Here is a 23,119-nt window from a genome sequence, read left to right on the forward strand (position 1 = left end):
ATGCCTGTTTACGGTTTGGTTTATTGGTTTATGCCTGGTGGTGCCTCCTGCAGTTCTCATGGTGAACTGCAGCTCTGCATCATCTCCATCCTCACGTGTCAAATAGCTGCAGGGAAATACCAACAAACCGGGGTCTAGCCTTTTCCTTTAAAAAATAAAATATAGTACCTTTACCTTTTATTTATTTTACAATTTTGAATTTACCAAAATGGCATCGGTGCAGATGAACAGTTTGCAAAACAAGATCACCAGTGATTGTGAAAACAACAATTCTAGATAAGCTGAAAAATGACAACTGATTAAATTCCTTGGTTAAATAAGTTTACTTAAATAAACATTATTTAAAAATGTTTGACTTAATGCACTGTACTGCTAAGTTGCATTCAACGATACTAATTGAATAAAAAAAAAACGTAATTAATTTGATTTAAACTTGTATCATTGTGTCACGTTTAAATGATTCCAGATGACAACATGCAGAAATATTTTAAAATTATGTTTTTAAGTTCTACTGGCAGGGTCCTGGAGTTTTTATTCTGAAGGTGCTGACCGGATATGTGTGTTTGTGTCGCTGGTCGGTCCCTCCCTGCAGAGAGGAGGAGAGCGGAGGAGAGCGGAGTGAAGGTCACAGCAGGAGAATCCTCATCACCAATCATACCTCCGTTCAACAAACATTACATCGATGTTCGATCAGCTGATCGGATTCATCTGCTGCACGCGGAGGAGAGCGTCATGATGTGAGACAGGAGAACTGAGATACAGCTGCTGCATCCCTGCCTGTCTCACTGCTGCCCGCCTGTCTGACTGATTGATTCTCCAGCAGAGCCCTCAGCTACTCCACCTGTCTCTCTGCTCCTTCACCTGTCTGTTCATTCTTCTCTGCCTGTCTTTCTCTCTGCCTCGCCGTCATGGGGAACCGGGGGATGGAGGACCTCATCCCGCTGGTGAACCGGCTTCAGGATGCCTTCGCCTCCATCGGCCAGAACTCGAGCCTCGACCTGCCGCAAATCGCGGTGGTGGGTGGGCAGAGCGCCGGGAAGAGCTCCGTGCTGGAGAACTTCGTGGGCAAGTAAGTCCACCTTTCTGTCTGTCTACCTCTCTGTCTGTCTTTCTGTTTGTGTGTCCAAACTGAGTCGGGCCCGACCGTCAATCGTGCGCTCCTGTAGGACAGTATGTCAGAGGGAGCCGCCCGGCTGTCTGCAGGCCTGCTCACCAGTTCAAAAAATGTAACAGCCTCTTTTTTTATTTATATAACAGAGCCTGTCAGATTGTGTTTATTTCCTTGCTGATAGTGATACTAATGCTAGTACTGAAATGTGAAACAGACAGAGAAGAAATGATCTATAACAGTGCTTTTCTAAAGGTAGGCTAATTAAAGCCATAGATTTAAACCAAATCCTTTTTGGTGTTGAATTGGTTGTTCATGTGGTAGGCTATTTGGACATCCCTCTGGTTAAATCCTGAAACATGAACAAATATGTAAGGGGAATAAATTCCATTGATCTCTTGATTATTTTCTAGTTTGACAGTCAGGCATGACTTAAATAATGACTAAAGTAAATCAGTCATTATAACAATGGAGTTATGGAGTCATTGTTTTCTTTATCGCTGTGTGCTGAAGAAAATTGAGGAAACATTGGTTCTTGATTTGAAATTGCTTTGGTCAGTATGAAACAGGCTGAAAGTACTTCTGATGTCGCTTTATAAAGCAAACAACAAAAACACTTGCAGTAGTAGTTCTATACTGTAATTTGAAATGCCTGAATCTGCTGCCCAAGGGTAGGTGTCAGACATATAGTGATACATTTGACTGTGTGGAGAAAGCAGCATAAAATGTTTTGTTGGTAAGCACTATTTCACATGTATCGGAAAAGATCAGCAGAGAAATTAAAGGCAGTGCTTTCTCCACAGGGTTTGCCAAAATTGTCACAAACAAGAACTTTCATTTCTGATTTCTTTTGTTTTGTAGAGGTATTGACTCAGTGGATTTGGTTTCTGTTAAACACCTTGTTAAAATGAATACTTAAGGACCATGTTTCCCTGTATACAAAGCCATGCTTGCAGAAACAACAGTGAAAATTTGCAATACCAAAATTTTGTCTCGTGTCTGTACCGATTTGTATTGATATGCTGAATCTGTAAATACAGAGTGATGCCTAGCCTGTGTCTTTCTACTGTTCTGCATTTTTTAAACTGTATCTGTGTTTGTAACAGGTTGTCTTTCCCAAATCCAATCAGTTGCAATTAGCAGAAACGTATTGTGATGTTTTTTTCAGGTGTCTTGTTAGAAATCCTGCAGCAGCTTAATGAGCTTAAGTGGATCATCACAGTGCTCGTATACCTGCATTACGTGCCAAATATTACAAGTTTCTTAATACTTCAGAACTTGAATGATAGCTGAACTGTGATCCAGACTTAAGCTAGACTGTCAAGCTCTCTGTTTTTTATTTTCAGGCTAAGTGGTCAGCTATGTGTAGGGGCTTGTTGATTCTGAAGAATGCATCTGACACTACTCAGGGCAAATACACAATACAAATACTATAATATATGTTAATTAAAACAGTAAATTATTTTCAAATCAGTCAAAGTTACTCAAATATTTTTGTTGCAAAGATTAACATTATCTATCAGAATATTCTCTATGGTTGTACAGTGGTTAGCCTGGCCTAACCGTAACCGTCTGTTTCATTCATTGATTGGGTATAAGACATGGAACTAAACACTGTGTCACTCAAAATGCCCATATCCTCAAGTGGACATTCAAGTAAAGAATTTTTGGCTTCAGAGCTAGACATTTGCCTCATGGACCAAAAACATATAGCTAAAAGAGAGGTGACATTGGACCTACATTTATCAGGTGGGCACAAACAGAACCCCACACAAATGATCCTTTTGTCTTCACAACTGCTGGATGAGGAAACAAGTTACTGTTTAATAACACAAACAGCATGTCAGATGCTGTGTTTACAGACTGCTTAAAACATTAAGTCAATAGTGTACGCAGCTGAAAGCCATAGTTCCTGTGCCAAAACTAAAACATCAAGATGCCAGATCAATTGTAATAATTTGACTTTTCAAATTGGGCATACCAACCATATTTTTTCTTTTCAAATGGCACATCTTAAAAAATTAAGGGTCCAAGTCTTGAACCCTGAGGAACTCCAAAAGTAATACAAATGCTAAAATGTCAGCTTCTACTGCTTATTAAGATGATAATATTTTATATAATGAGTTACAGGCTGCGAAAAACAGAAAATCAATGAATGCTGGCCTTTATCAACCAAATTGGATCAAAAATCATTGTACAAACATTGTGTAGTATTTTACTCATATATCATTAATTATTTTTGTCATGCAATACTGTGTAAGCTGAATTTTACCGAGTTATGCTATGCAGTCTCCCCTTCCTTTGTAAAATGTAATCTATGTCATGATAGTATTTGGAAATATTACAATCCATAAACTATTAATAATTAACTATGTAAATAATAGATACATATATATATGGCATAAATCTGAGGTCTATAGTTCAAGTCTTGCAGGAGACTGACGCCTGATTAGCTGAATATTTTTATCTTTCTCAGCCTGAGGATGAGGAGGCTCTCACCCTCTCTGTATCTCTCCTCTTATTGGATACTGTTGGTCACATGACTCAGCAAGGCTGAAGCAGCATCGCATGACAATAACAGCGTGATGTGCGTAAATGTGTGTGAATGTGTAAGTGTGTATGTTTGTGTATGTGTGTGCATGTAAGCTGACTGCAGTTGAATCAGTGACTGCAGCCGGTACTACACACACACACACTGAGGATGTCGTGACAACGTTCCTCCACGAGCTGCTCAGAAGGATTCACATCACATAAACTGCTCACATTATTTATTTGTATCATAATGTAATTATGTACATTTATCATGTTTCAGAATATGTTTTTATCAGAAAGAGAATTTGACTTTAAGACAAATGTGTTCTCTTCTCCTCCATTCTCCCCTCCTCTCCTCTCCTCTCCTCTCCTCCTCTTTCCTAATCCTTCCTCTGTACTCCTCCCTTCTCTCCTCCTCCTCCTCCTCTTCTCTATTGCCCGCTCCTCCACCCTACCCCTCTCTCCTACCCTCTCCCATCTCCTTTTTTTCTACTACCGTTCTTGTCTATCCTCATTTCTTCTTTCACCTGCCCTCTCTTCTTATCCTGCCTTTGTACACCTCACCTCTTCTTCTTTCTTCCATCTTCTCTCTCTTCCCTCCTACCTCCTCCTCCACCTCCTCCTACCCCTTCTACCTCCTCCTTAACTTTCTCTTACTCCTTTATGTCCTCCTTCTTTTTCTCCCCTCCTCTATTGGTCTTCTCTCTCCCTTTCTTTTAGGGACTTCCTCCCTCGTGGCTCTGGCATTGTTACTCGTCGCCCCCTGGTGCTGCAGCTCATCAACTGTCCTACAGGTATAAATATACGCAAATGGACTGATGATGTTCTGTTAACAGTGTTAACCTGATCATGTGACTGATTGGTGATCTCATTTTCTGCACTAACCGATCAGAATATGCGGAGTTCCTGCACTGTAAAGGGAAGAAATTCATAGACTTTGATGAAGTTCGTCAGGAGATCGAAGCAGAAACTGATCGAGTCACAGGGGCAAACAAAGGGATCAGTCCGGTCCCCATAAACCTGCGAGTCTACTCACCACATGGTAAATAGTCCATGCAGCTATCCATACAACTGACATTTGCCTCAGACATTAAGCTCAGAGTGGTATGTGGTGGTATGGTGTCTGGCAATCGTAATTGTTTCACAGAATTCCAATTACTGAGTGACTGAAAGACAATGAACAGGGAAAATCTGGAGGAATATCCAAATTAATTTAGACACAATAACATATTTGATTACCCATTAGCTACCATTAGACAACAGCTAATGATGCTTGTAGATTTATCTACAGTGATTGTTGAGAAATATCACGGTTCCATTCTGTCTCTGTTTTACTGCCACTTCCTTTGTTTCTATCTGATCCTTGGAGTTCCACTGGGCTCAATTCTGGGTCCCCTTTTGGTCTTTTACAAGTCTTTTTTAAAACGCTGATAAATTCTATTCCGATGAGATCACGTGTAGAGGATCCTAAACACCATCTTCATGCTGTACAACAAGGAAGTAAATTCCTAGGTAGCAATAAGTCTGTTTTAATATTAATTAATTTGCTAACATAATTGGTAAATAAGAGATTTAAAACTTGAAATCTTTAGAGGTTGTCTGAATGTAGCTATTAGGTTATCAATTATGTTTTTTTTTAAATACTTGAAATATGGACGAATGTCCCTCTGATATAAAGTTTATTGTCTTCTCAGTTAAAATCAAATAAGACACTTTGAATTTATCATGCTGGTTAGAGTCCCCTATTTGAGTGCTGAGTTTGGTGGTTCTTTGCAGAGAAGTTGAGCTCTGTGTATTTGTGTCCTCAGTGTTAAACCTGACTCTGGTGGATCTTCCCGGGATGACGAAGGTGCCGGTGGGGGACCAACCGGCGGACATTGAGCACCAGATCAGAGAAATGCTCATGCAGTTTGTCACAAAGGACAACTGCCTACTATTGGCTGTGTCCCCTGCCAACTCTGACCTCGCCAACTCTGATGCTCTGAAAATTGCCAAGGAGGTCGACCCGCAAGGTTAGAGTCCTCAACATGTTCATTTGCATTAACTAATTGCTTCATCTGTTAGTCATGCCCATAAAAATGCTAAATAAGAGAGGGGGGCTTTTAAATGTCAGTTCCCACAGCCTCTTTGTCTTGTCAGCTAGTTGATATAAGTATTCTGAATATGTGTGTTCAGGTCTGAGGACCATTGGTGTGATCACCAAACTGGATCTGATGGATGAAGGAACCGACGCTAGAGACATTTTGGAGAACAAACTGCTACCACTACGCAGAGGTATCAATCCATCAATTTATATTTATAATTTATAACAAGTGTTATCTCGAGACAATTTACAAAAAACAGGTAAAATACCTTACTCTTTGTTATTTAATATTACAAAAGAGCAGGTAAAAAGACTACACTCATTGTTATGTTACAAAAAGCAGCTAAAAGACCTTACTTATTACTATATTACAAAGACCCAGCATTAATCCATCATGAGCACAGCCCTTTGCAACATTTAGCAAAGTTACACTGGCAAAAAGTTCATTTTAAAAGGCAGAAATCTTGGGCAAATCCAGGCTCATGACGAAACAGCTATCTACCGAAACTGTGCCGGGCTTGAAAATGGGATGGGGGAGATGGGATGAGATGCAGGATGAGGGATAGGAACCAGGGATCCTGAGCAACCTAAGAGAGCTCAGGAACACCCAGGAAAAATGTGGTTAGTAACTGAGATTTACAGATAGCGACACGCAGTAATATGATCTGAATGCACAGAGAGAGAGAGGGAGAGATAAGAGCTCAAGGTGCCAGTTCCACCAGTAGTCTAAGCCTATAGCAGCATAACTAGGAGCTGGTGTATACCTGCGCCAGCCCTAACTATAAGATTTATCAAAAAGGAAAATATTAAGTATCTAGTCGAGTGTGTCTGCCTCCCAGACCCTGGCTTGTAGATGATTCCAGAGGACAGGGGGAGGCTCTACCTCCCATAGTACATTTAGAGACCCAGGTACGAGCAGGCCTGCATTCTGGGAGTAATGTTCTCAAAGGGCAGTACGGCACTATTAACTCTTTAAGATAAAATGGTGCCTGATCATTTAGAGCCTTGTAATTGAGAGGAAGGATTTTAAATCCTATTCTAGATTTTATCAGGAGCCAGTGCAGAGAAGCCAATACAGCAGAAATGTGATCCCTTTTCCTAGTTCTAGTCAGTACACGTGCTGCAGCGTTTTGGACTAGTTGAAGAGTCTTTAGAGACTTACCAGAGTACCCTGACAAAAGAGAATTACCATAATCCAACCTGGAGGTAACAAATGCATTAACTAATTTTTCTGCATCGTTTTGCAACAGGATTTGCCTGATCTTAGATATATTACCAAGGTGAAAAAAGGGTGTCCTTAAAGTACATATATTGATAAAATAGAACTCCTAGGGCCACTGGTGGCACAGTGGTTAGTGCGTGCGCCCCAGTATGGAGGCTATAGTCCTCAAAGCGGACGGCCCAGGTTCAAATCCAGCCTGTGGCTCCTTTCCCGCATGTCATTCCCTACTCTCGCTCCCTGTTTTCCAGCTATATCCACTGACCTTTCTCCACTGACCTTTTACCACTGCGCCACCAGCACCCCAATAACTTCAGTCTTGTCTGAGTTAAGTAGCAAAACATTTCTGGTCACCCAGGTCCTAATGTTCTAAAGGTACGCTTCTAGTTTACATAACTGAATTGTGCTATCTGGCTACTGTGCTGAAAAGGTATCTAGGATTGTTTTGATTTTCATCGATTAGAGAGGAGCAATAGGCAGCTTGAGTGTGATGTATAGCCTTCATATATTCATTATGACTATCTTGCCAAAATAAACGAGATTCTTCTGTTTTGGTGGAGCGCCATATTCTTTTAAATGTAAAAGTTTGTTTTAGAGTACGGGTTTCTGAGTGGAGCTAGTCTCGAATCAAGAGTAACTCTCAGTGAATCTACAGCACTATCATCAAAGTCATCCAGCTGAGAGGGACTAAAGTTATTATAAGAGTTTTTAAATGGGTTAAGACATGGTACTGAATCAAAAGCAGCTGAAATAGCTTTCTTAAATTTAGCTACAGCACTATCTGATAAACTTCTAGAGAGCACATTTTTATTATGCTGAGTTAATTCTGGTAAGAAAACGTCAAATGTTATTCGGAAATTATCTGATAGAAAAGGATTTTCTGGGAAAACTGTTAAGTTATTGATTTCAACGCCATAAGCTAGAACAAGGTCCAGGGTGTGGTTAAAACGATGAGTAGGTTTGTTTACACCCGGGTGAAGCCAAAAGAATCTAATAATCACATGATAGCTGTGATAAGGCTATCATTATCAACATCCATATGGATACTGAAGTCACCTACAACAATTATTTTATCAGTGCTAAGGACTACATTTGATAGAAATTCAGCAAACTCAGATAGAAATTCAGAATGTGGTTCAGGAGGACGGTAAACTGTTTCTGCATTGTCCTGCTGTTCTCCTCACCCGACACTGGCCCTGTGGCAGCGACTCCAGGCATTAGGAATATCAGTAAAGACAAAATCATTCTTGTTGCTGATATTTTGTTTGCTATTGTGGGTCATATAGAGACATCAGTATTTATTAACCAGTTAAAAATCCCCAGAGAAGCATTAAAGTCAGAAAAGATCTTGCTTGGAACAAAGAACAAAACCTGAACTATGGTTGTGATTTAACTGCTGGAAACTAAGAGTAATCTGGTGAAAAAAACTGAACTACATCTGCATTATATTGATCAGAGATCAACACAAAGTAAGTGTGTAAAGGGAAAATTTGTGGGGGCCCAGGACTGAGCCCTGTGGAGCTCTACAGGTCAAATAAAAACAAATGTCTTGCAGTTAAACAGAAAGAAACTTTACTGGCTATCAGTGATCGGTGTAGATCAATCAAAATATAACCAGAAACTATATTAAAGTGAAGATAGCATTGGACTCCCAGGTGTGCACACAGAGAAGATAACAGACTCTGACTTGTATCAGGTTACATCGGGGTGGTGAACCGCAGTCAGAAGGACATTGATGGGAGGAAAGACATCACAGCAGCTCTGCAGGCAGAGAGGAAGTTCTTCCTTTCGCACCCTTCATACCGACATCTGGCCGACCGCATGGGCACCGCCCACCTGCAGAAAGCCCTCAACCAGGTACACAGACGCACTCACACTGGATTCCTCTACATTTGAAGTGTACATCATTATCTTCAAGTGTGGGGTTCAGATAACTGTATGACAACTGTTCATCTAATAACTGAATACAACCAGCTAACATTAAACCAAAAAACCCATGTTGTATATCGCTGTTTGCTCATATTTTTCCCATGTGTGCTGTTTGAATCAGAAATAGATAAGCAAGCCAGACTTGATAACTCACAGGGCTGTGGTACTTCCTCTATAACCATAGTAAAAAAGCTTTTCTCTGATATACCTAGCAACTGACCAACCATATCCGGGAGACACTGCCAGCGTTACGCAGCAAATTGCAGGGTCAGCTGCTGGCCATTGAAAAGGAGGTGGAAGAGTACAAGAACTTCAGGCCAGATGACCCAGGACGCAAGACCAAGGCCCTGCTGCAGTCAGTACTCTGAATATGTATATATATGAATAAATACTAATATATGCTACTTACTACTTAATAAAACACACAACAAACATTGTTTATACACACTAAATACACAATAAATAAGCCCCTACTGTAGTCCATACTTTTTATACAATCTGATACATACTAATACACAATTACAACAACAAAATGTACACTCAAGCACACAAAATATATAAAACTTTTACACTTAAGTACAGTAAATAAACCCACTTAACAACAGCTGTGTGTGTGTGTGTGTGTAAGGATGGTGCAGCAATTTGCGGTGGACTTCGAGAAGCGCATTGAAGGATCTGGAGATCAGGTGGACACTTACGAGCTCTCCGGGGGAGCAAAGATCAACCGCATCTTCCATGAACGCTTCCCCTTCGAACTGGTCAAGGTAACACATATACACTGATATACACACACAAGCGCACACACGGCTAGGAGGAAAATGTAATTGTAAAATAACGGCTATCACAGCAACATTGACTGCATTACATTTATGCATGCTAGATCTCAGGTCTCACGAGCATGGATACATTTTGTGTGTGATTGTGTTTGCGTGTGTGTTTTTGTGTGCACAGTTGGAGAGTGACGAGAAGACTCTCCGAAAAGAGATCAGTTATGCTATCAAAAACATTCATGGAATTAGGTGAGTTTAAAGTTAAGGTGTGATCTATTGTGTACAGGTGTGTGTGTGCGTGTGTGTGTGTTACAGTGCCCGAGTATGACCTTTCTCACTTGTGCTTTCTGTTCAGGACGGGTCTGTTCACACCTGACATGGCGTTTGAGACGATCGTTAAGCGCCTGATTGCTCAAATCAAAGAGCCGTGTCAGAAATGTGTCGACATGGTGATCAATGAGCTCGTCAACACTGTGAGGCAGTGTACACAGAAGGTACAAATACCACTAATACTTGTACTTATACTTACTGTATATTAATACTACTAATACCACTATTAATATATCTTCATCACAACACAGTATTGACATTCAGGCAGTGTGCATAGATTGATGTCAGATATGAAGGATAACCGTATTGACAAGATTAAGTGATTGACCATAAAATGCCGGTCACACCTACCCATTTATACACTGATGGCTAACAAAATCTGATGTAGGATGGCACAGTGTCTGCAAGTCTGACAAGGTCTGTGGCAGCAACTTCAAAAGCCGGTCCAATCAGTGCACTCAAAGCAAGCCTGTAACTCCAGCTTTGACTCCTCTGTCCATTTCTTCACAGTCCTCACTACAGGCTTATCAGATTTTAATGTATGCTTTTAGGTCCGGATGAGATGAATCAGACAGTGGTCAGAGAATTCCAAAAGCTGCATGAGGAACTAATAGAGTAATTTAAAACTTAGTAGCAGTGATCCAATGTGTTAGTGTCTCTGGTGGGACACTTTAATGCTGTCTGTATTTGAGCAGTTAGTGGGCGAGGTCTGTGCTGTTAAAAACTCTAAGAACAAAGAGCAGTGAGCCTGAATGTTTACCAATCTTTGTTTATGTAGATGCCGATTCCGCCTAGCCCGTCTTCCTAGAAAGCCTTGTTACACAGTCCGCTCACAAAAGCTGGAAGTCCCGTAGTTTCATGGGGTGTCCTGGATGTGTTCAATGAGCACAGTTTCCCTCTCCTTTCTGACTGATTCTTCTCTAGTTTTGTGTACCTCTAGTGTCCTGTCTGTCTCACCTCTCCATGTTTCTATTCTTCAGTTGGCTCAGTACCCGATGCTCAGAGAGGAGATGGAGAGAATCGTCACTCAGCACATCAGAGACCGAGAGAGTCGCACCAAGGACCAGGTCTGTTTGCCCAAACCCTACCTGTCAACTTGAACAATCTGTAACATGATTCTATTTAAACCCAAAAGGATGTCTCAGAACTTGCCTGAGAGTCATCATGTTTTTTGCTTTCCTGTAGTACTAAAGTATCCCAGTGATAGTTCATCCAAGGGTCTGCTGCAAACAAGAGCTCTCTGCTTAATCAGTACATACAAGTTTGACTAAATGGCAACCTAAAATAACAGATGTTGTGTCCTCATGAGGGTCAAAATAAGACCTGTTAAAAGGTCTTACTCTGTCAGACTATCAAACACATTTATTTCTCCATTTTTGCTCAAGAGCCAAATTTCAGTCTGAGCAGATAAATAAGTCTTCGATTTTTAAAATCTAGAATAAAATTTAATTCATAGAAGTAACTGCTAGTACCCTGAAACAAAAGGATCTTATAATTTGAAATTATTATGGAGGTTGAAGGTACAGAAATAATGATAATTTCTCTTTGTCTGCCTCTCTGTCTTTTCTTTCTGTCTACCTGCTTTCAGGTGATGCTGATGATTGACATAGAGTTGTCCTACATCAACACAAACCATGACGACTTCATTGGCTTTGCAAAGTAAGAAACACACCAAAAACTATATATAGGAAATGACCGTAGATGACAATTTGACAATTTTGGTACCTTGAATTTGGCATTCAGGCCCTCTGTATATAATTACGTTTGACCTTACCTTATTCAGACAACATTGTGTATACTCAATGTCCTAACTGAGCTGTTGCTATTGAGGCATCCTGTTAATTATTGGTAGTTCAACAAAAATGACAATAACACATACATACACACAAACACACACACACACACACACACACACACACACTCACAAAACTGACTGACAGTAACTGACCTGTGATCCTGACATATACAAGCACAGGTAATCAGCAGTTTGGTAGACCATCTGATCTGAAAATAACAATCTCTCTGTCTTGCTGCTTGTGTGTCTGTCTGTGTGTGCGTGTGCGTGTGTGTGTGCGTGCGTGTGCGTGTGCGTGTGCGTGTCAGTGCCCAGCAGAAGAGCAATCAGGCGAGCAAGAAGAAAGCAGCAGGAAACCAGGTGAGTCTCAGAGGTAATTGTCTGAGACAATGACCTATGTAAAACAGGAAGATACATTTTTTTTAACAAGTGGGTCTTCCAACTCTTTCTCACCATTCCTTTCTCTGCTGCTGTTGCTGTGGCAACCAGGATGAGATCATGGTGAGTAGTCATTGGGTGTGTGTTTGTGTTCACAATAATTTCAGAACATGAAGCCGATTTATGCAGTGCAGCTAGTGGGGTCCGTCAAATGTATATGGTGTTTTGAAATAATATGGTTTTCTACAATCTAAAATCCACTTGATCAATTGCTCTCTGATTATTTGATACATAATAAGTAAAGGGGATATGAAGAGATTATTTCTTAATAGTGTGTGTGTGTGTTTTTGTGTCTGTGCAGGTGATCCGGAAGGGCTGGCTGACCATCAACAACATTGGTATCATGAAGGGAGGAGCTAAAGACTACTGGTTTGTCTTGACTGCTGAGACACTGTCCTGGTACAAAGATGATGAGGTAACGCACGCACACGCACACACACACACACACACACACACACACACACACACACACTCACACACACACATACATATATAGCTGCTATCGGAACACCTCTGCCTCCACGCTTGCTCCCCTAAATTCATTTTATCGTTCTACCCTCAGATTCATTACAGGTGACCTCTAATTGTAAGACGCGGCAGGCATTGGTTTTTATTAATTGGAAAAATGCCAACATATATTACTTCTTTATTTAACCATTCTCATAATCAACACTCAAGACATTCCAGTAATTGGCTGAAGCTTGAAGTTCCACTGGCAAAAATAAAACTGCCTAAAGCTTCTCTGTAGCATTCACATGGAAAACATTACAAATGATTTAAAAAAATCACACTTTGTTCCTATGGGTCTATCAAAAACTATGATAATGAATTACTCTGCTTTTGAATTTAACTGTTTTTAATTGTGTTGTTTCCCGTCTTTGTAGTTATTGTTAACACCAATTATTTGGTGTTTGATGTTCTCTCAAATAAATGAATGACTTAAAGATGAGCGTTTTAGTGTCTACCTGTCTGAACACACCTTATGTTTGTTGTTGCCGCCCTGCAGGAGAAGGAGAAGAAGTACATGCTTCCTGTAGACAACCTGAAATTCAAAGACATAGAGAAGAGCTTCATGTCCAGCAAACACATCTTTGCCCTGTTCAGCACTGAGCACAGGTTTGTGTGTGTTTGTGTACTGTATGGGCATGTATCTTGTTCCTCACTTTTTCTTCACAACACTGTACAAATAAATCAATTAGGGATGTGTCAGACAGGGGATCAGTTATATTTATTGTAGTCAGCTGAATGACTGTCTAAGCAGAGAAATGTCAGGTTCAGATGGTGAAGAAACGAGAAATAAAAGATTTGAGTGCTTACAGTTGTGTCTGGCTGTCCAGAATGATGTCATCAGAAGCTGTTATTGTGTCCTCAACATCGTATCAAACAAATGGTAAATCTTTCAGGAATGTGTATAAAGATTATCGTCAGCTGGAGCTGGCCAGTGATTCTCAGGAAGAGGTGGACAGCTGGAAGGCTTCTTTTCTACGAGCTGGGGTGTACCCTGAACGCAGCGTGGTATACCTCATTACTACAGCTACATTAACACATTTTACAACACTGCCTAATACTATAATATTACCAAAGGTGTACTAAATTATTAATACACCATAACTACTGATGTTTTTGTACATCATTACTACAAGGATACTGGACAATGAATACATTATTCATGCAGTTTTACTACGATATTATTCCATCACAACTATTATATAATTTCTTCTAAATGTTATTATTGCTGATGTAATACTATGTTGTTATTGCTGGCTACAAACTTTAGCATTGATCCATTATTATACTACCATAACATTCCTACATTAATAGTACTGTAATATCACATCATCAGTATTACTACTTCTTACCAAAATGCTTTTTGATTACTACATAACCACTACTCACCTTTTTGCTGAATTGCTACACCAATATTTTTTTTGTCAATCCTGTGATGTTAGTATTTGATATTAGCTGTTAGCTATCTTCATTTATTTATTAATGATTTATTTCTTTTTTATCCTCCTTAAGGACAAAGACAAGGTGAGTTCCCTTTGTTTATATACAGACAGAGGATTTGTGTCTTCCATACCATTCATATGAATGAGGATGAACATGTATATTTATGTAAATGTGCTGTATAGGTCAATGTACAGTATATTTTTTCAGGTGAAGTTACGTGTTTTTAATCATTGGTGGCCATGTTTGTGTAGTCAGAGGCCGAGGAGTCAAGTGGAGATGGGCAAATCCACAGTATGGACCCTCAGCTGGAGCGACAGGTGGAGATCGTCAGGAACCTGGTGGACTCTTACCTGTCCATTATTCACCGCACTGTCAGGGACCTCATCCCTAAAGCCATCATGCACCTAATGGTCAACAATGTATGGGAAACACACACACACACAAAAGCGCACACACACACAGAAATTACATAACCAGTAATGTTACTGCCTTTTGTTCCTCAGACAAAGGAGTTTATCCACGCTGACCTGCTGGCTCAACTTTACTCCTGTGGAGACCAAAATAGCCTGATGGAAGAGTCCCAGGACCAGGTAAGGAGACAGAGATATACAGGTACACTAAGAGAGAAATTTGTTAAAGTCAAAGTTAAAAAAAAAAAAAAATTAAATGAATTCTCTCTCTCTCTGTCCGCCTGTCTGTGTTTCTCGCCCAGGCAATGCACCGTGATGACATGCTAAAGATGTACCATGCTCTGCGCGAGGGCCTTAGCATCATCGGGGACATCAGCACCTCAACAATCACCACAACAATGCCACCTCCTGTGGATGACTCCTGGCTGCAGGTGACCGGGATGCCATCAGGACGCAGGTAATAGAGCAAGGGGTCAGCTGTTATGTAGATTGCTAATGAATAATCAGCAAACTGAACTGCTCTGCTTGACTCCCTGCAGGTCCCCCATGTCCAGTCCCACCCCCCAGCGCCGTGCCCCTCCTGGACCTCCTCGTCCAGGCGGTCGTGCTGCCCCATCTCGCCCAGCAGTGTCACCTGACCCTGGACCCGCACCCTCTGTGCCCTCCCGACCCAATAGAGCACCCCCACCTGGAGTCCCCAGGTAAAACACACACTAAATTACAGACACTTAATTTATTGGTAACTATGAAAATGAAAAGCATCAGACTGTTGGTATTTCAGTGCAACTCTTGTTCTGTGTGATACGTTCAATATCCGTAATGGAAAAAAGCTGTTAAGACTTTTCCAGTGCATTTACCTCTCAATGTGTGAACCTGCTGGTTTGATCCTCTAAAGGCTCCTTTACATTCTGCCACAGCACTGATTGTGTGATTTGATTCAATTAGTTCTCACACTGTGTGAGCTGATTTTCATGCCATAAAGGAAACAGTGGCAGCAGCTGTTAGTCTAGTAAGTAATTGGTGTGTATTTTCCTTTACAAAGATTCAAATAATTTCAGGACAAATAGGTACAAAAAATACACCAAATAAAGTGTTTGACACTCAAAAATTTCCAGGGGAAGGACCCCAAGACCCCCCTACCGCCCCTGAAAAACATGTATGTGGCCTCACCAAAGCTGAAGCCAAACAACACATTTATTACCAGCGTATCACCTTCCAAGGGCACAAGCAAAGTTTTGAGGCACAGCTCTCAGCAAGGCTTCAACCCTGCCACCCTCCTGTATTTTTGAAACCTGAATGTATGCCTTTATTTCAGAGGTATTATAGGTACAGAGCGTAAAAGGGCCTAATACAAAAACAAATGCTTAAAGACTTGTATCTGGAGCACATCAAAGACTTGCCTATGTTTAACATAAACAAATCCTCCAAACTTTGACCCCAAGCAACATGAAAAGTCTCTCACGCTGGGTTAGTTATTCCTCATTCTCTAATGTGACCTGAATGCAGCATGAATTATGGTGTTCAGGTCAGTTTGGTTAACACTTTGCAGTGTCCACTTTGGTTTAATTAGCTTTTTACCAAACTGGACACCGAACAGAAGTGATATTAAGACAAATGTGTTTTCTGGGTAGAGATTCTTCCTTGTTGGTGCTGTAGAACGAAACCTGCGATCCACAAACAACCTGCACAGACATGGAAAAGAAAGACTGGTCTGTCTTTCTTCCTCTCTCTGCTCATTCTTCTTCTCTTCATTGCCAAACGTAGTCACTCCTTCATCTTTAAGCGCATCCTCTAAAGATTGAAGGATCAGTCCCTCATTTTGGGGAATCTGCAGTTTCATCTCTGTGAGTCCAGTACAGAAAGATGTCCAGGATGTTTTTAGCTTAGCCTAGAACAAAAACAAAAAAAAATGATTTCCAAAATTGCTTCAGCTTCTGTTCATATTTCAATGCAACAGAAAGTTTAAAGAGCCAGGCTAGCAATTTACCTGTGCTTCAATCGTTTATGCTAAGCTATGCTAACATTTCCTTGGACCATCTTTGTACTTCTGGTATGGGCAGAAGGTATCAATGTAGTAACAACACTGACATCATTTGTACGTCCACCTGGAGGCTGTCTGTCTTTATACTTGTCTGTTGTTGTCTGTCTGTCTGTTTCTTTCATACTATCCATCTGGCTGTCTCTCTGCCTGTGTCCCACTTATACCTGAAATTTCTACCTGTATCTCATACTGCCAACTGTTTCCAATAAAGTCATTCTAAGTGACTTTCTGCCTGTATGTTTTTCTTACTGTCTATTTCTTGCTACCTATTTCTCCATCTGCCTTTAATGGTTCTACCTTTCTAGCTGCATTCATGACAGTGTACCTGCTCGCTCCTCTGTCCATCCACCTGTCATTCTGACTGTTTTTCTACCTGTATGTCCATGTCTGACTGTCACTCTCTATCTGTCTGTCTGTCTGTCTGTCTGTCTGTCTGTTTGTGTGATCCTGTTCTAACAGTACCTTTTAGGGCTAAACAGGAAGCTCTCAGGCGTGTGAATGTCAGAGCAGGTGGCCAAGCCCTCTACCCCTCCCCCCTCATATTTACCATATGGTTATTTTTTCAGAATCTCTATCAGTGACCAGTGAGGAGTTCACCAATGGTACGTCAGCTGTCTGTGTGATGTCACTGTCTCACATAAACTCTGTTGTGTGTCCCATCGTTCAGTCAGATCGCTGTCCTCGCCATGTGACCCCGCCAACTCCCCAGCATCATAATTAGCTGTGTAATTGACAGCTCCATCGCCCTGTAACTGATTGTCTTTTTCTGTGTGTCTTTCTCTGTTTGTCCGTTGATTTCATTTTCATTTGTATTTTTTTGTGTTGCTCCAGTCGGAGGGCTCCTGCTTCTCCGTCCAGATCCTCCAGACCAGACTCTGACTCCTTCCTCTAAGCACACTCACAAACACAATATTAACACTCGAGAAAAATACACTGACACACACAGATCACATCAGATATTGGGATCCATCTGAATCTGACATGTTTCATTTTCACAAATGTTTCATGTTGTGTCAGACATTCCAAACTCACAAAACAGCCATCCTCTTCAGGTTCTAACCAACTTTGATTGTTCTAGTTATTATCACTATGGCTTGTGATGATGTTATATCTGATTACTATGGTTTCAACTAGGTCCTACCTGTACATACTGGTCCAACTGGTCTTTTCTAGTTCCGGCTGGTAGATACTATGTTCCACTTTTTCCAAATGATTTCTACGGGCTAGTTTTCACTGATGCCAGCTATTTGAGAAAGGTCCCTAGAGGTTCCAGCTGGTTGTGACATGTTTCTAGTTGTGCACGTTGGTTTTAGCAGCTATTTGTTGGTTCTTAAGGTTTTTTTACCAGATCCAATAGCACCTGCTTGTTTGAGCGGATTCCAAATATTTCAGCCACTTGATCCAAATCATAACCTACTGGTTTAACTTGGTGCCCATTGCTTCTAGATGGTCCCAACACGTTTTGTTGGTTCCTGCTGTAGGCAGGACCCTACATATTTGGATATCTATGGTTCTAAATTGACTGTACTTGGCTACCAGGTGCTAATATCAGCTTGTTTCGGCTTGTTCCAACTGGTTTCTACCTTTGTCAAAAAAATCCTGCTTTGCTCATTTGGTTTCAAGGGTTCTGAAACTAGTTAATTCCAAAATGTGTCTGCTGGTTCTAGCTTGTTCACTTGGGCTTTACCAGTTCAAAATCCTTAAACGTAATTCTTAGTTGTTCCAACAAGTTCCTGCTTCCTCCAACTGTATCCAGCAAAGTCTAATTGGTCCCAACTGGTTTCAGTGGGCTTTAAGTTGTATCAGTTAGTTCCAGCTGGTTCAAACAGGTTTTCACTTGTAAAACTTAGTTGTTGCTGAGCTCAACTAGGGCTGGTTCCATGGCTGCTACAGGTGTAACATGCAGTACATTTGTTTGCTCAGGTCACATTATCATTACACTTATCTGTTATATCAGTTAGACGGGCATTCCCAGTAGACAGAGGTTGTCAAGATCCTGCCTATTCTTGGACTTTCTTCACCAGGTATTTGACTCAGTGTATGTTAACCTTTTTAATGTTCATCTAATACACTTCAATAAATCAGTGTCTAACTGTAGACACTACAGGACCTTTCATTATTGAGGCACACAGATTTTAGTGTCTTCAGCATAGAGATGTAAATATTTGTTAAAATGAGATTATACGTCCTACTATACTACTGTACCTTATTCTAGTTTACCCTACTCCACTGTCCTACTTTGCTGTACCCTTTTATACAGTACAACGTTTTTTTGCACCATACTTCACTGTACCCTACTCCTCTGAACTCTACTGTACACTATTATTTTGCATCTTATTGTACTGAACCCTCCTCCACACTAACCTACTTTACCCTTCTCTAAAATGACCCTCCTTTACTGCAACTTACTCAATCCTACCCCACAGTGCACTTCTCTACTGTACCCAGTATCCTACTCTACTGTACTCTATTCTTCTGTACCCTTCTCTAACACACCTTACCCCACTGGGTCCTAATCTACCTTACCCTACTCTTCTGTTCCCAACTGTACTACTCCATTCTTATCTACTCTACTGTATCCTCCTTTACTGCACCGGTGCACCCTTCTTTACTGTACTTTGCCCTACTTTACCTTACTCCCCTCTACCAAATTGTACTACTTGACTGTGACCTGCTCTTCTTTAACTTCCTTTACTGCACCATACTCTACCTTGCCTTACTTTACCTGACTCCCTTGCACCCAACTGTACACTGTCCACTAACCTACCTGTTTGTACTCTGTTGATCTGTAGTTTACTTCCCTGCTACTTCCCTATTCTATTCTGGCTATCTCTACTCTGTGTTTCATTCTTCCAACTAAACTTAACTGGTCTCTAATTGATCCCTTAGTGGGATCTGAGTGGTCCTAACAGTAAATCAGTGGTGTTGTGTGATAAGTCATTGATCCTGAAACCCCCCCTGCATGTTTTCTGGGGGTCATGTTTTATGCAGGTTTCTTCCTCCGACTGGTCTCCACATACTCTAAACTGGTTCCCACAGATACCAGCAGTATTATTTATTGATGGGTATGCCCTTTGACCCTTGAAACCCTCCTGTCTGTTTATTTACTGTCGTTCTCCTCTTTTCTTTTCTCTTTGTTCATGTTTGTTTTGTCATTTCCCCCAGTCGTCCAAATAAAGGTAGCCCTGCCCATGGAGAGAGCCCCCAGTCTTCTATTGAGGGTTAACCTGAACTGATTGTGTTTGTGTCTCTACTGAACTGTTCTACTGTTCTCTACTGATGCTGTGTTACTGTGACCCTTACTAGTAATAATGATTAAAAAAAAGATATATTTAATGTCAGCACATTATGACTATATATCAAATGATCAGTAAAACACTACTGCAATATTGAGTTTATAGATAAGTTGTCCAGCTCTCTGTCTACTGTAAGGAGAGTGGGACAGGCCAGCTGCCGGTCTGTCAGCCTTCTAACACTGTCTGTCACATCACATCAATACGATGGTGACAGAAACATGGGATTTATCAGGGTTATAACATACTGTAGAAGACTTCAGCAATGCTGTAGAAGTGAAGATCTCTCACTCCTCGTTGGATATTCCGGCTGCTCTGGGATCAAACACGACTTCAGTAAGCAAGCTAATAAGCAAGTTTGCTAGCTCCATCAACTCCTTGAATTGAATATATGTTGCTCTGATAATTATTTTCTTTCTCTCTTGTGTGAAGCCAACAAGAGAGTATTCTTATTTATGCAGAAATGTTTCTTTACAGTGTAAAGTTTACATGTTGTTTTTAATTATGTATTTTTTTATCTATTTATTGATTAATTTATTATCTGCGTTTGTGATCAATATGACATTCTTTATGTGAGCTGTCATCTTGTTCATGAAATGTTTCCCACCAAATATATTTGGCATTGTTAGCTTTTATCAATCTTAACCAATGGTATGTGAATCTACTGTACTCGGTTTGATTCTTGTCCTCTAAATTTCATCACTACAATCTTGTTCTAACTGGTTCTAAATGATTCCAATTCTTTCTAATTGAGAGTAACTGGTTACATCTGGCTCCTACGTCCAATTGGCTCTTACTGGTTCCAGCTTCTCGTAATTGGCGCTTGTTTGCTCAGACTGGTTCTGAAGTCAGACACAAATAGCCAACAAAAACATCCATTTAATATTCACAATGCGGATGTGTACATAACTCTACACTTGAGTCCAGTATTTCATGGTTAACTCCAGTTTAATTGTAACTACCAACCACATTTATTGGGCACTTTTAATTCAAAATGAGCATTGTCTCTGAACGTGATGCCCATTGAATCCAATGTTTTTTTTCCACTGGTTTCTTTCCTTGAAATGTTACATGTTCTAGATCAGAGCTTTATTTATACATATTTTTTATGGCTGCTAATGGAGGTTTGATGAATAACTTCAGGAGGTGAAAGTGTTGTAAAAGGAAATGTTGCAGACACGATCTGTCATGCAGGTTTGGCAAGTCTTAATGTTCTTCAGAGACACACCAGCTGTTAGATTTTATCCATTGACTCTACGTGATGATTCGACTGAACAACAGTCTGTACAACTCTAATCTATAACTGCTGATCTATTTATTCAACCTGTGTAAGTGTATAATGTTCATTATGTAGTGATTATGTCAAATTAGCCGAGCCCTGAGCTGCGTTCAACACCACATGTGCTCTTCTGTGTTAGCGGAGCGTGTTAGTAGCTGTGAAGTGTCTTCTTGTATTTAGATTACTGTCAGCATGGTAGTTATACTCTGATTTAAAGTAGAAATGTTCCTGAATTTTTCGTAAGAAAAAAAGTTAAGTATTGCAAATGTTGCTGTGCAGCAGCGTGTTGCACGCAGCTCAGCCTCCCACAAATATACACACACACACCTGTGATAGTGGACAGTTCACTCTGTATGATATTAATATAAATGTAATGTTTACAGAATATATGAAGATAATAATGAACCATATATATGTGAGGGACATAAATGTAGATCTATTCAACTGAAATATGCAGCGGCCAAGACTGTAGTGTATATGTGTGTAATAGTGTGTATGTGTGTGTGTGCAGTTTTGTTGTGTATCTTTAGTGTCATGTGATCAGGGCCAACAGAGAGATGTTAAATAAAGTTTGAGTGAATGAAGAAGACAGGTTTTCATTTCTTTGAATAAACTGACTACACTCACACTAAAATGTTTGGTGAAAGACTTTCTAATCCAGCTGTGGCAGTGACTTATGAAGGGGTGGCCTGAAGTATGTGTGCACCTCACACAAATGAATAGCATTCATTTATTTGACCTACATAACAACTTGCACATAAAAAAATATAAATAAGAGACAACTATGGTGTGTTTGAATTTGATTTGAATATATTGGTATTACTTTTAGAATGCCCCAGTCAGTTTTTCATCCAGCAGTGGTGAAACAGATACGGCTAAATGGTTATTCTTGAGGGAAATGAGCCTTTATAGTATAGCTCATTCAGGGGGATCTTTTTTTGCCATTCACAAGCTCAAATTGTTTTGCTCTGAGCTTCACAGAACTTATCCCTACATACAAAGACCTTTCTCTTAAAGAACCAGACAACAACAGCCATTACAACGCTATCCTTAAAGCCACCAGAATCCCCTGACAATTTCACCTTGCAGAACAAGAGAGCTACTGGTCTATACCTCTGTCTGTACCTCTAGGTTATGTTTTGTGAAAGTAAAATGGCTTTTCTTGTCAATGGGGTCAGGTGGGAAGAGAGCAATGTAACAGCTGTGTCAGGTTAGAAATTTAAAAAAAGAATGTTTCTCTTTCAGTGGTAGTTTTTATCGTACTTATTTTAAAGGAAATGTGATGATTAGGTTAAAGACTTAAGGCTGTTTCTGTCTTCATTATGTTTTATTTCATTTTGTCATACTATTTCTGCTGTAAAATAGCTGCTAATTCATATTTTAAATATTCCTGTGGACATTATGACAACTATAAACTGATAAATGATCCTGAAGAAAACTTAAGACCATGATTATTGATAATCATCACATTTTTTAAGAATGTATTTCAGAGATTAAAATGGTCCCAAAAAATAGAAATCCTATATCTGCACCAATGTGTGTTTCATGTCTACATTTAAACACCTGACTCAGTTAATACACTATCTACCCGCCTTTTTTTATTTTTTATTTTTTTATATTTTATTGCAGGCTGTTTTACTTCATTACAAGTTGTCATATTTCATCACAAATTTTGTTCATCCTGGCACATTTTTATATATAATTAAACATACCAGAATCTGGTATCTATCTACCCGTCTTAATAAACATCAAGCACTCGTCATGATGAAACTCAACTGTGAAGAGTGATATGAACTTCTCAGAGTATTACAGAACTGTGATGTGGGCTTCCAGTCAGCAGATGGTACTGCAGGATGTCACACTGACTGAAACTCTATTTCGGCATCATGTCGCCTCCCTCGTCCTCCTTACTGAGACGACAAACTGAAATGCGGAATGTATT

At 40.2% G+C, this 23,119-nt stretch overlaps 1 protein-coding gene across 2 annotated transcripts; it reads left to right on the plus strand.

The window, feature by feature from the left end:
• The first annotated feature begins 567 nt into the window (after positions 1-567).
• On the plus strand, positions 568-21,764 carry LOC109989118 (dynamin-1). 2 transcript variants are annotated; one of them, XM_020640750.2, is made up of 24 exons: positions 568-1,069; positions 4,361-4,434; positions 4,533-4,682; positions 5,449-5,652; positions 5,816-5,914; positions 8,639-8,799; positions 9,084-9,226; positions 9,500-9,635; positions 9,823-9,890; positions 9,997-10,135; positions 10,952-11,038; positions 11,560-11,630; positions 12,075-12,126; positions 12,256-12,267; positions 12,506-12,619; positions 13,211-13,320; positions 13,608-13,719; positions 14,224-14,235; positions 14,406-14,573; positions 14,658-14,744; positions 14,867-15,021; positions 15,104-15,265; positions 17,172-17,207; positions 19,771-21,764. In XM_020640750.2, exons 1-23 carry the CDS (start codon positions 909-911, stop codon positions 17,191-17,193), a joined length of 2,499 nt encoding a protein of 832 aa, XP_020496406.1. In that variant the 5' UTR covers positions 568-908; the 3' UTR covers positions 17,194-17,207; positions 19,771-21,764. The 2 variants fall into 2 exon arrangements, with proteins under 2 accessions (XP_020496406.1, XP_020496405.1); XM_020640749.2 differs by lacking the exon at positions 17,172-17,207 and having other exon boundaries at positions 569-1,069.
• Positions 21,765-23,119: the final 1,355 nt, after the last annotated feature.

The sequence above is a fragment of the Labrus bergylta genome, chromosome 2 (assembly GCF_963930695.1).
Source record: "Labrus bergylta chromosome 2, fLabBer1.1, whole genome shotgun sequence".
Lineage (NCBI taxonomy): Eukaryota > Metazoa > Chordata > Actinopteri > Labriformes > Labridae > Labrus > Labrus bergylta.